Here is a 14,773-nt window from a genome sequence, read left to right on the forward strand (position 1 = left end):
GTTCATATAAATAAATTTAAAAAATACCCACTTCCACTTCAATCAGATGACTCTAGTTTTCTGAGTTCATTTCGCAGAGCTCATATCATTAGTACATCAATTTTTATATTACTTCTCTGCACAGCTCCTTTCCATTAAGTGTATTATTAAACAAAAATGATTACAGTGCAAGTTTCACGGGTTGATGTTGCACAAAAATACGCGACAGCAAAAGCCACTGAGTTATTCTTACTAATATGTCGTTAAGGTTAACACATTAAGGGTTAAGCTGAGTGTAAGGTCCGTTTTACAGCGTATAATAGAACGTTGCTTTATTTTATTTGTTTTTTTCGTTCAAATGTTTTTTTCATGGATATTAGTGAAATATAATTTATCTAACACAGAGTGCACTTATTCAATATATACAGGCGTTACGCTGTTTAAAACTTTGTTGTTTTCTTTGTTGTTGTTGTTAGTGATTATTTTATTTTTTTAAATGTTTGCTGAATAAACTAAGCCTAGATTTTACTATTTAGCTACTTAAGTCAAAGTAAATAGGTTTGGTTTGGTTTGAATTTTGCGCAAAGCTACATGAGGGTTATCTGCGGTAGCCGTCCCTAATTTAGTAATGTAAGACTAAAGGGAAGGCAGTTAGTCATCAGCACCCACCGCCAACTCTTGGGTTACTCTTTTTCCGACAAATAGTGGGGTTGACCGTCACATAATAACGCCTCCATGGCTGAAAGGGTGAGAGTGTTTGGTGTGACAGGGATTCGAACCCACGACCTTCAGATTACGAGTCGAGTTCCTTAACCACCTGGCCGACTAATTAGGATAATGAGAATGATAATAACAGATAGTTCTTAAAACTGTATTAGTTAGTTGTTAATCGTGATATTCTATAATCCAAAAATTTGTTGTTGTTTTTCATAAGTTTCACTTTCACATTAAGACAAGGATCACAAATAATCCGATAATTAGTTAATACAAATGTAAAGGTTGTAGTGCAAATATAGAATTTTTTCTACACCACTTTCATACAATAAATACATGTTGAAATAATATGCTACTAAATATTTACATCTTTCAAATTTTTCCGTTGCAGAATTAGTATATGTTATCAGCACTAGACAAGTATGCTACAATACAAAAGCTATTAAGAATATTTTAATATTTTGTGTGTGTGTGTGTGTTGCGTTTTCGTATAACAAAGCCACCTCGGGCTATCTGCAAAGTCCACAGTGGGAAATCGAATCCCTGATTTTAGCGTTGTAAATCCCGAGACTTACCGCTGTACCAGCGGGGAACTATATTTTGTAAAATTATTTAACAGGTTCCAACATAAAATAGCCCTTAATTACTAAATTACGATCTCCAAATATAATTAATATAATTATTTGAAGGAATACTAAAATGTGATAATGTTTATTATAGATTGAAGCTTTGGAGATTACATACTTACGAATCATTCATTACAGAGTATAATTATATTTCAATAAGAAATTAATTTTTCACTTAACTTTCTGAAGAGCCTAATTTAACTAATCTTTGGACAAGATTCATTACAACGAAACGGTTTTTCTATGTTTTACTCCTGAGCAGATGAGATCTTTTATCTTTGAAAACTTCCAGGTTATCAGATTTTGATTCTATAATTCATCTGTTTATTTTCTCACGTGACACGCTCTTACAAGCTTATTTCTGATTTGCCTAAATTAAAAAAAAAAAAAATCACAATAATATAGGTAGTCGATAACTGATTCTCTAATTTTTCGTATATTAATAATAATTTACATGATATATATATATATATATATATATGCTAATATCAACGTTACACGTAAGAAGTTGCACTAATTTTACAAATTGTTTTCTTCAAGAAAATATTTTTTTTTTAACGACTTACATTGTGTCAGTTTAACCAACTTAATGTTTACACTTACATGTTTATGTTATTTTTATTTTATTTGATAAACTGTTAGAAAGTTGAAACATTTTTATTAAACAAATGATATGAGTTGAAAAAGTTCTCTTAGTCTTTTGATTTCAGAAACTTTTTAAAATTTATTTTCCTCAACTTACTGAAAGTTCGTTTAACTTAGTTTAAAAAAAAAATATATTTAACCAGTTTTTAAGTTTGAATTTTTATCCAGAACACAGAGATTTATGTGATATACGCACTAGTTAATATTTTAAAATGCATTTGTTATTTATATATAGAGAAACTCTATGTGCTTATGAAATACAGCTATGGAAAATTATACTTTGTTTAACATTAAATAATACAGTTTTCTAATGTTACTACAAACTTTCTTCAATTTCGTGTAGGCTTAACTCACATATATAAGCAAAGAAGTATATATATGAAGAGCAGTCTTTGTATACTTCTTTGGTTATTAACTTTTCCGCAGAGTCATTGAAAACGATCACCAATATTTTATTTATAGCTAAATATTTTAGAAACATAAGAAAATTGTCAGTGTCCTTGACTAACTTTTAATTGGATGCAAAGTTAAACGTAATGATCTTTTTATATATTGACGACGTTATTAGGGAGGCTCCGGCATGGCCAGGTAGGTTAAGGCGTTCGACTCGTAATCTGAGGGTCGCGGGTTTGAATCTCCAACGCGCCAAACATGCTCGCCCTTTCAGCCGTGGGAGCGTTATAATGTTAGGTCAATCCCACTATTCGTTGGTAAAAGAGTAGCCCAAGAGTTGACGGTGGGTGGTGATGGCGAGCTGCTTTCCCTCTATTCTTACACTACTATATTAGGCACGGCTAGCGCAGATAACCCTCATGTAGCTTTGCGAAAAATTAAAAACAAACATTCTTAGGGAGTTTCTATCCTTTCCTTACACAAACTGTTCCAAATGTAATGCATGTATATTACCCAGAAATATTTGAAAAACTGTGTGTGTGTGATTTCATATAGCAAAGCCACATCGAGCTATCTGCTGAGTCTACGGAGGTTGAAAAGCTGCTATCATATACTTGGACTTTTCATAGAAGTACCAATAATACTGTACACATAACAAACACGTAAATGACATTTGTGAAATTATTTATGACACTTATGAACGGATATTTCTTAGAGTTAAATTTTGTTATATTATTTTCTAATTTTTCAAAATTGTTTTATCTTTTCAGGACATCGCCAACAGGCAACTCGTAACCAGATGTAAGTAAATCAACACAAACAGTTTTTAAATCAATAATATCTACATTAAGAATATTGGTTTATCCATCATTATACGTTTAATGTGAAAGCATAAAAATAACGTTTTAGAAATTATTGATAAATTAATGAGATACGTAAACGTAAACAAAGCACTTCAGTATGAACTCAAAACCGGAACCTTACCTTCAGATCCATCGAATGGCACAAGTGTGAAAATTATTACTTCATTTAAGTTGTTGATTTCGTCCTGGCATGGCTAGGTGGTTAAGGCGCTCGACTCGTAATCTGGGGGTCATGGGTTTGAATCCCCGTCACACAAAAGTGCTCTCCCTTTAAGCCGCGGGGGCGTTATTGTGTGGGTGTTAATGGTTGTCGGTAAATGGTGATCACTAGCTGCTTTCCCTCGAGTCTTACCCTACTAAATTAGGGACGGTTAGCGCAGATAGCCCTCGTGTAGCTTTGTGCAGAATTAAAAAACAACAACAAACGAAACAATGTTTGTGTCGCCAAACTGTTGGGCATTTGTATTCTTAAAATGTAAAGCTTTCCAGCCCTATATCATGCACAGAGAATGTGCAGAAAAAAGAGAGAACCGCTTACATCTATCAATCTGATCGTTTTAATGCTTTAGAACATAAAATTTAAACTTCCAGTCTTACATAGTATGGAGTACCAGTTTTACCAAAATACTAAACAAAATAAACTGGATTTTTCTTTTCATTTTTTATTCACAACTATAATTTATTTTATTTCAATATTGTGTTAATATTATTCCAGTAGAAGTCTTATTACATCAATTTATATTTTCTATTCCATACCCAGATATTTTATAAATTTCGATAAGTGAAATTCCGGAGCTGGTTTGTGTAAAGTTGATTAAAATCATACTTTTGATAAAATAACCATTCCTACAAATTTACCTAAACGCATAACTTATTCTATAATTCCAGAAAAGAGCCTGAACCAGAGAAATATGAAGAATCTGAAGTGAAATTAGAAGCTACAAGGAAAAAATGTCCAGATATCATTCCAGGTATTGGAGATACATAAATAAAATAAAAGTAAAGTAAATATTTTTTTATAATTTGAAATCATTAAGCCTAATGTTTATAAAAGTTTGGAAAGAAATAGGATTATACGTCGATATTATTTCTTGTTGTTATTTGGAAGAACGTTTTTAGTTAAGAACAAGTGGATTTTTCTTATAGCAAAGCCACATTAGGCTATCTGCCGTGTTCATCGAGTGGAATCGAGCCCCTGATTTTAGCGTTGTAAATCCGAGGGGGGAAGCTATTAAGAGCACGTGTTAAATAATAATTATTATGAACTTTTAACACAGGAAACTAGTTTGTTTTGCTTTTTTTAACTTTCACAATTCAAAAGGAAAGTCAGAAACGTACGTCCAAGTTGAGTGGCAATCAATTTATTTAAGCGATTCATCTGTTTAGTTTACAATATTAAAATATCTATTTAATTTACAATAATATAAATCTGGTGAACTATCTATTTAGTTTACAATAATATAAATATGGTGAATTGTCTATTTAGTTTACAATAATATAAATATGGTGAATTGTCTATTTAGTTTACAATAATATAAATCTGGTGAACTATCTATTTAGTTTACAATAATATAAATCTGGTGAACTATCTATTTAGTTTACAATAATATAAATATGGTGAATTGTATATTTAGTTCACAATAATATAAATTTGGTGAACTATCTATTTAATTTACAATAATATAAATCTGGTGAACTATCTATTTAGTTTACAATAATATAAATATGGTGAATTGTATATTTAGTTTACAATAATATAAATATGGTGAATTGTATATTTAGTTTACAATAATATAAATCTGGTGAACTATCTATTTAGTTTACAATAATATAAATATGGTGAATTGTATATTTAGTTTACAATAATATAAATCTGGTGAACTATCTATTTAGTTTACAATAATATAAATATGGTGAATTGTATATTTAGTTTACAATAATATAAATCTGGTGGTGTTTACAATAATATAAATTATCTATTTAGTTTACAATAATATAAATCTGGTGAACTATCTATTTAGTTTACAATAATATAAATATGGTGAATTGTATATTTAGTTTACAATAATATAAATATGGTGAATTATCTATTTAGTTTACAATAATATAAATCTGGTGAACTATCTATTTAGTTTACAATAATATAAATATGGTGAATTGTATATTTAGTTTACAATAATATAAATATGGTGAATTATCTATTTAGTTTACAATAATATAAATATGGTGAATTGTATATTTAGTTTACAATAATATAAATATGGTGAATTATCTATTTAGTTTACAATAATATCATTATAAAATGATCTAACCAAGATAGAATATAATTTCACAATTTAAATGTGATAATTTCTTTCAAACTATATACATGAGACTTAGATGGTTCTTAAGTATTACTGGTAAATAATTTTTTATTCAAAAATTATTTGGACCTAATGACAAAACAATAATGTTAAAGCACTTCGGCTAACATACGTTTCATATTTATATGAAAAAATAAATCAACTTTTTCTTCTAATACATCAAGGAAGAGATAGCATACAATGATTTTTATTGTCACGAAAAGTTGATAAAAATATATCATCCATAACTGCACGAAACATTTTATAATTTTGATATCTGAAGCATATTATAAAACATAAACAGATGGCATCCCTATTAAACCATAAGAGAAACAGATGACATTTCTCTTAAAACATAAGAGAAACAGATGATATACCTGTTAAAACATAAGAGAAACAGATGATATACCTATTAAACCACAAGAGAAACAGATGACATTCCTATTAAAACATAAGACAAACAGATGATATACCTGTTAAAACATAAGAGAAACAGATGACATCCCTATTAAAACATAAGAGAAACAGATGACATCCCTATTAAAACATAAAAGAAACAGATGACATCCCTATTAAAACATAAGAGAAACAGATGACATCCCTATTAAAACATAAGAGAAACAGATGATATTCCTGTTAAAATATAAGAGAAACAGATGACATCCCTATTAAAACATAATAGAAACAGATGACATCCCTATTAAAACATAATAGAAACAGATGACATCCCTATTAAAACATAAGAGAAACAGATGATATCCCTGTTAAAACATAAGAGAAACAGATGATATCCCTGTTAAAACATAAGAGAAACAGATGACATCCCTATTAAAACATAAGAGAAACAGATGATATCTCTATTGCAATTCTTCACTCGTACGTTTTAGCTTGCTGGAATTGCATCGTTGTAAATATATTTTTATTCTATAATAGCTGCATTTTTGTTTGTTCATGCATGCATATGCTATGTATTTTCATATGTGCTATTTCTCAGATATTTTCTAAGTTTTCAATAAATTTTATCTATATTGTCTAAGGGGTTTCAATAGGCGAACATCAGGGAGTGATTAAAAAAGTCTATGATGACTTGAAAGAGGACTACAACATCCAAGAAGGAGGAAATATATGGACAGCTAACAAACACCTTCCTCAGAACCAGTCCTTTGAAATGGTAGCATTTATAAACTGTCGTTGTGTAAAATTATTTTTTTCACATCAGTACAACCGTGTATTAATTGTATTATTTCAAATATATGAAGCTTTCAGTTTAGTTATGTACTTATAACTGGCTTGAAAAATATTGTATTTCAGGTTATTGCTTTACAGAATGATATTTTGTTCCAAAAGTGGATTATCTTTGGCGACACTTGTGTGAATTTAAAATCACGTTTATATATTTTTTTTCATATTCCGAGAAAAATATTAAAAGAATAGTGTTGATTCTATCTATTTTCCCTAATTTTTTAGATTTATTAAATTAACAATTCAATATCTGAAAATTGTTTGACAACAAAACTGATGTGTAAATATCCTCATTATGTCATATGATTATCAGCTATCAACATAAAAATAGTTTAATAAAACTATTAATGATGAAATAATTTATCCAAAATTTGAAAACATCTCCATTTTCTTTACTTTTTAACAATTATATATATGTATATATATATATATATATATTAGTCTGTTATAACATAAAAACAAGTATAAATACAAATATATTAGAACATAATATAAAGACATGCTGCACTAATCAAAAGGGCCTCCAGCGTACATGCTATAATGTGAGATATAAAATGTTCCCTAGGTTTTGGAGGTGACTGCGAAGGTAGGACCTCTATTGCGGTGGAGATACGCCGTCTATCATTCTTAACCTCCATTCGCCAGTCTCACATAAAATAAAGGAGTAGAAATAGATATAGAAATTAGGAGAGCGAGATGTGGGTGCTCAAGTCCACAACGTCCCACATTTATATCACTCTTCACTGCCTGCAGACTGTTGTGGGAAGGTGACTGCTCTCCAAAGAAAAGAAGAAAATGTCAATTGAAATAAAAATAAGAATAAGAAAATAAGGTTCTACTGTCTGGAAGTAATACCTTATCTTCATATTATTATTTCAATTACTAGTTTCTCTATTTCTTTGAGGGCAGTTACCTTTTATTTCACACAATTCTCGAAACCAATTTCATATTTTCACTTTTCTTGTAAGATTTGTAAAGTAGATTAAATGTAGGACGTTAAACACTATGACTTTGTACCTTAGTATAAAGATCCATCTTTAGAAATTTAAGCATTATTCAAAAAGTCACTTATACATCCACGTGGATTATACGTCACAGTTAGTCCTAACTTACCGCGCAGTTTTCATAGAAATATATTTATTGCAAGTTTTCATTTATTTTTTCTATGCATGGTCTAACTGAACTACATATCAGAGAGCCAGATAATACATATTTTACATATAAAGTCAAAGGGATCTTTAATAACTGGAGCCAATTTTGGTTGTGATAATAAAATTGCTATGAACATTAAATAGAGTCTGAATGCTTGCATCATGACGTTTACATAGTAGAGCACAAGGAAATGTGCAACTTAGCAAAAAAATTTTAAGTTAATACTTTGTTATATTCTATCATTTGTTGCCAATACAACTGTATTTGGTTTTCTATGTGTTTGTTATTTAACTATTTAATGAATTACTTTCTTAAAAAATTAAACACTATCAACATTTTTATAACGTTTAGGATCCGCTACAAGTACAGTCACACCGTACAAGTAACGATGACGAATACGTGATGCCACAAAGTTATTGGTCATCATGTCAACCAAATATAAAAGGTGTTCGAGTTCTTCCTTCTCCAACACTTCATACGTTCGTCTACGGCACTGACCAACCTGACCTTCATCTGATACCACCTCGTCAAACGGACGTCTGAATCCGCCGTCCACATAGATTTAGCTCCAACTATCAAAATCTATCAGTAAGTTGTAACATCGATGCGAATGTGCTCATGAACTCCTGAAGGTTACGTCGTAAGTCTATCTTGGATGTTGAACAGTTTCACCTATCATTAAACATCTACGTCTTATGCTAGCGAAGTATCTTAGTCGATATACGTGATTACTGTTAAATCGGATAATTTGCCAGCTTTGCTTGCGTGTGACAATACGTTTTGTTGAACCTTTTTATTTTAAGAAAAGAAAGAAAGGGAATATGTGTTTTAAAGTTGTTACGATAGATATGATTACCTCTCTATTTATACTGTAATTTGGGTTTTTCTTTGATTCACAGCCTGCTTTTCTGTAGCGTAATACATTATGATCTTTCACAGTTCTTCAGTATTATATAGTCTGGAAATGTTTATTTAGAAATTAGTGTTTTAGTCAAGTATAAAGGTGTGTTCTGTTGGAAACATTTAAACTACGTCACTATCGTACGCGGAGCTTCGTTACTGTGAAACTGTAAAATAAACATGTTTTTATGGCAGTCATTTATTTTGCTCGAACCTGTTTTTTTCCTTACAATGATTTAGTAATTAAGATGTAAAAAATGGTAAAAATATGTAAATCAGTAAACAAGTGAAATAAAGAAGCGAGAATAACCAACCGTCATCCATCACGGATAGAACCCTGATCTACTAAATACATACAGATAAACCGAAGCACAAGAGATTGCTGCACCTGATTTGTGTTAAAACCAGTACTAATGATTAATAATGTAGTTCTATTGTCTAATCGTTACCAACAACGTGTTTAAGAAACACATTCAAATGCTACTTAACTGTTTTGAGCACAAAAACATGAATCTTTAAAAAAAATTCTATTTTAAATTGAAAACGAAAAATAATAGTTTGCATCAGGTAATAAAATATAAGTCAAAGTCAGCGAAAGAATTCAGTTTGATAAAAATACAAGCTGTCGTCCGTTAAAGCTGATGATAAAAATGGTATCCAATGGAGGTGTACATAAATCACATATAAGTGAAGTTGTATTTTTTGTTTATTTTGAAGTATTCATTTCGTAACAGCGGATGCTTATCTTTCCTCCTTCTTTTATCAGTTATCAAAGTGTCAGTTGTCTTCTCTGTTGTGTTTCTTCTAATCAAAACAGACAGCACTTCATGATGTGCATTTCTTCTAAAATAATCAGTTCATTTTCAAAAATGTCACTCGATACATTTTATTTGTTGTCAGAACAAAGTTATACAACTGGCTACACTGTGAAGACTCGAACCTGGGATTTTAATGTTGTAAGACCATAAACTTACCACTAACATACAAAGGGACAAATACTTTTCCAATAAAATATATATTAATAAAAAAGTATATTTTGAACTATGTCAGTTGATATTCGTATAGAATGTTTAAAGAATCAAAGTAAAATTTACTTCAAAGCAAATTATTAACATTTGGTTATTTGAGATGTTGTCATAATGTGGATCGAACCCTTAACATTAGTTTTATAACCCCTCAAGCATACCTCCTGAGTAATTAGGAAGGGTGTAAGTCAGTGTTATTACTGAAACCACATTTACAGCAACTATTTATTTTCTATCTTGAATAAATTAATATTAGATTGCTATAAATATATTTTCTAACTCTTAGTGTAAATTATCATAACAGTTTCGGAGCACACCCTTCATAATCGTTTTCGTTTTGTTGTAAGTAGCTTAGAAAGAGATTCACATTTGTGAGGTTTCACAAAATATTCATTTCTGCTCATTTGAGAAACATCTTACATTAAAATATTACATCAATGTTTTCATCGTGAAGTTTGCATGTACCTTCAACATTGTGTTATAACTGACATGTTAATAATACCATCCAAAGAAAGGTACCACTTCTCATACCTGAAAAAGATGTTAGTGAAAGTAAATAACATTGCATTACGAATGTAGTTAATTAATTAAGTTTAAAAATGGACAAACCTTGAGCAGTATGTTAACTTATAAAATAGAAACAAGAAAAACGCGTAGGACTTTCGAGATAAGTCTGTATTCAAAGATCTTAGGCCTTTTACAGGAGCTCACAATGAATAAAACATAAAACGTTCAAATACTGCCCTCAGTTTTATTACTTAAATTTGAATATTAAACATGTAGACACGTTAATTATTCTACAAACACCGGACATAACGAAGCCGAAGTATTTGATTAATCGGGTATTTTCACAAATTTTGAGAAACCTTTTGGTTTCAGAACTAATGAAAAAATATTTTTTGACATTATGTGAACGTCAGGAGATTTATAAAGCTGCGCAAATTGTGTATATACTGATAAACATACATCAGCTACTATACTAAAGAGCTCAAAATAAGTCGTTGTTTTTTGTTCTGTTTCAGAAAAGTTATGTTTTATTCCCAGAAGTAATAACAATTGAAATGGAAATTAGTTACGATGTGCACGTGGTCCTTAAAATGAAGTAAATGATCTGTGTTGATCATATCCAAAATGATTATTTATTATTTACATTGATTGTATAAGTTATTCCATGTTGTTCATCATGTCATGTAGTATAGATTATTTCAAATATTATACCATAGGTTCAGCTTGGAAATGTCTTGGGAAAATAAATATGAAAGTTATTTCTATTTTCTGTCTTTCTAAAAACAGAAGTTAAGAGATGCTATTTTTCCTTACGATATATAGCGCGACAGAGATGTGTTGGTAATTTAGAAAATTGTACACGAAACTTAGAGCTTTTCGAAGCTCAAAAGTTATTTCTATAAAAATTATACTTTTTATTTATTCATAATATGTGTGTAAAAGCAATGCCATATTTATCACTTAGAGGGGATTTGTCAGCATTGTCTCAAATCTACACTTTTATTGAAACAAACTGCACCTTCCATACCAAAAAATATGCATTATCCAAAGCCCACATACACATATGTATCGCATACATATATTGTAAATAATGTCAAACAAGTATAGAGATAAGAAAAGATAAAATGTATTATATATGTAAATAGGTAATGTACGTTATACTAAAATGGTTTTGGAACCTCGCCACATGGTTAAAGGTTGATGGTACATTAAAGTAAATAACGATCTCATAAAGAAAACCCGATATAACCCATGGTTAAGCTTACGTCTTCAATGTGTTAGTAGTGAACAGTTACAATTCATTTTGAAAATTGAATTCTCATTTTGTATATTGTTTAGCCATTGAGTGTGATTTAACTTTCGATACACAAGAATTCTGGTCACAGTTATAAAGTGAGAAAGGACGGGGGAGAGATACTGAGATATAGTATTACTAAAGCGATTGAACTGTCGTTTAATAACTTAGAGTTGGTAAATTATAAGTAGAATCAACATCGAATTATCTTCAATAGTAGCAGTATTTCATGAACACAAACCACATTAAACGGGTAATAGAGTGTATTAAATCTTTAACCAGAAAATCTACATTAATTGCAACCAGAAGAATAGATACACTTCGTTCACAAGTTACATTAGTTGAGAAAAATAAAACGGTACACCGCAATGTATATACACATATGAACAGGTTCTGTACGTTATATTATAGCGATTTTGAAACTGCACACACGTGATTATGCTCTTTGTCGCCACGTCTGGTTCTATTCTTCATGAAAACTGTTGCTTGACATCAGCCACGTGGCGTATTTTCCATTGCAAAAGGCTCTGTCTTAAGACTGGCTTGTCCAAACTACATCGTATTTTTCGATATCTACCTCGTGTTACCATCGTTTCAATAATACAGTCACACAGAAATCCGTAGGTGATGTGTCCGCCAACGTGACAGATATATCTTACTATGGAATAACAGCACGAACAACCGTTTTCTTCCCCAGCTGTTTGAGTTATGCGACAGTTTAACATCAGTTGTGATTGTAAGTCTTATCTTAGTGAGCCTATACTCTATTGGACAACCCCTATAAAACGCCGCACTTTGCTTACCATGGCTGAAGTTGAAGTTAAATGTCTCTTTGCGGATGGTACAAATTTCACATGTTAACATATTACATTGTTGTCCAATGCTATTAAGTATAAAAGAAATGTCTTTTTTCTGAAATTCTAAAATCACGATCTGATCACGTTTATAATCTGAGTGTTTGCATCCGAATCTATGCGTATTACGTAATTTCCCAATAGTAATTACTGATGGCATTACATTAACTATGAAATAATAAGAAATTTCGAAATGTAGATCTGAAATATGCCTTTCCATCGGGACTCACATCATCTGTGTTTTTCAAATGAGTTATTTGTTTGCATGTTCAAAGTCGTTTTAATATAACAAACTCAACCCTCTGTAGTTAATTATATTTATACATACAGATAGTTAAACATAATAGATAATGTTTAGTTATTTGTTATTTAATTTCTTTTTTAAATGCAAAAACATATTTAAACAATGTTGTTCTTTATCAGAATCTACACCAAAAAAAAACGTATTAGACCACCTAATTACAATATAATTATCAGAATAAAAAATAATTCAGACATGAGAACTGTTTCTATACATATTAATTAGTTCTTTGGTATATATCTCACAGAAAATGGCCAATATCTTACGACAAATAAAGTTACGTGAAAAAAAAATGTGATTTTGTATAAGCACGACTTCTAATATAACTTTGAACATTATAAGTCTGTTTGTTTGTTTTGAATTTCGCACAAAGCTACTCTAGGGCTATCTGTGCTAGCCGTCCGTAATTTAGCAGTGTAAGACTAGAGGGAAGGCAGCTAGTCACCACCACCCACCGCAAACTCTTTGGCTACTCTTTTAGCAACGAATAGTGGGATTAACTGATAAATTATAACGCCCCCACGGCTGGGAGGACGAGCATGTTTGGTGCGACCGGAATTTGAACCCGCGACTCTCGGATTACGAGTCGACCGCCTTAACACACTTGGTCATGCTGGGCCAATTATAAGTCGTTAAATGCTTTTAACATCTAATTACTTAACATCACTGAATTAAACATGTAATTAATCATATAGAGTAAACATAGAGAAATTCAATTAAACATGTAATTAATTATATAAAGTAAACATAGAGAAATTCAATTAAACATGTAATTAATTATATAGAGTAAACATAGAGAAATTCAATTAAACATGTAATTAATTATATAAGGTAAACACAGAGAAATTCAGTTCTGTCAGTCAGAGGTTTCCAGTCACCATTTAAAATACACCACATCACATCTAACATGCTCGCCCTTTCAGCTGTGGGGGGTTAAAATATGACTGTCAATCCCACTAGTCGTTGGTAAAAGAGTAACCCAAGAGTTGGCGGTGGGTGGTGATGACCAGCTGTATTCCTTCTAGCCTTACACTGCTAAATTAGGGACGGCTAGCGCAGATAGTCCTCGTGTAGCTTTGCGCGAAATTCATAACAAACCAAACAAAACTTAAAATACGTTCTAGTGATAAGAATCATTTATTCGAAATGTATCATGGTATTGTTTGTTTTTAAATTAACGTAGTTTTTACACAAGTTTAGTAGAATGGCCACTAAAAATGCATCAAGAAAGAAACTTATATATTGGTTTGTTTGTTTTAGCGACTGCAAAAAAAACAACCAAAGAAGTTATATAAAACTGACAAATCCTGAACGCTGTTGAACATTACGGAAGATCGAGCTCAGTACTTTACCACTGTCTTTAAAAGACACGGAATATAAGTTGATAACAAATGATTATCGTTAAGGGTAAGCAACTCAATATTCCGAAAACGGTTTCACAGTTGCTCAGGTTGAATTTGCATGCAGAGTCTTTCAGAATATTGAGTTTGTAATCATTCAGTTTGCGATATCTTCAGTTCTGTATTTAAAATAATACATTTGTTTTGTGTGTAAGAAAACAAAACGTTATTACCACAAAAAAAAAAAACCCATGACGGAAATTTAATATTTTCCTTCCTACTGACCATTCTTGGAAAGAATAATATATATATATGATCTTTACTGGCCATTTTTTATGTTGTTAGCTTTTTTTCGATTTCTTTGAGATTTGGTAGATTGATTTAGTTTCAAAACAGAATCGGTATCAGGTTTAAAAAAAAAAGCGATTGATGGCCATGCAGACTCTAGCAAGAAGGCGAGGTCTTCGTTTCTTTCGATGAAAAAAGAAACTATAGTGACACGTTCGAAACGCGTCACTGAGATGAACGGTCTATTGCTCACTACTTTCTGAACATTCCATTGAAGTTTCAACTGTATTTCATCCCAAAAATTTCAA

The 14,773-nt window shown here is 30.8% G+C and overlaps 1 protein-coding gene across 7 annotated transcripts in view; it reads left to right on the forward strand.

Moving 5' to 3' along the window:
* Positions 1–11,068, forward strand: part of LOC143233333 (B-cell receptor CD22-like) — a 173,624-nt gene extending 162,556 nt beyond the window's left edge. For 2 of the 7 annotated variants that reach the window (XM_076469476.1, XM_076469479.1), the window contains exons 9-12: positions 3,128–3,158; positions 4,109–4,191; positions 6,600–6,733; positions 8,308–11,066. In XM_076469476.1, the coding sequence (XP_076325591.1) occupies positions 3,128–3,158; positions 4,109–4,191; positions 6,600–6,733; positions 8,308–8,499 (440 nt within the window). In that variant the 3' untranslated portion in view covers positions 8,500–11,066. Of the gene's footprint in view, positions 1–3,127; positions 3,159–4,108; positions 4,192–6,599; positions 6,734–8,307 lie in introns of all 7 variants that reach the window. The other 5 variants (XM_076469474.1, XM_076469475.1, XM_076469478.1 and 2 more) reach the window with 4 other exon arrangements.
* The last annotated feature ends 3,705 nt before the right edge of the window (positions 11,069–14,773 follow it).

The sequence above is a fragment of the Tachypleus tridentatus genome, chromosome 12 (assembly GCF_004210375.1).
Source record: "Tachypleus tridentatus isolate NWPU-2018 chromosome 12, ASM421037v1, whole genome shotgun sequence".
Lineage (NCBI taxonomy): Eukaryota > Metazoa > Arthropoda > Merostomata > Xiphosura > Limulidae > Tachypleus > Tachypleus tridentatus.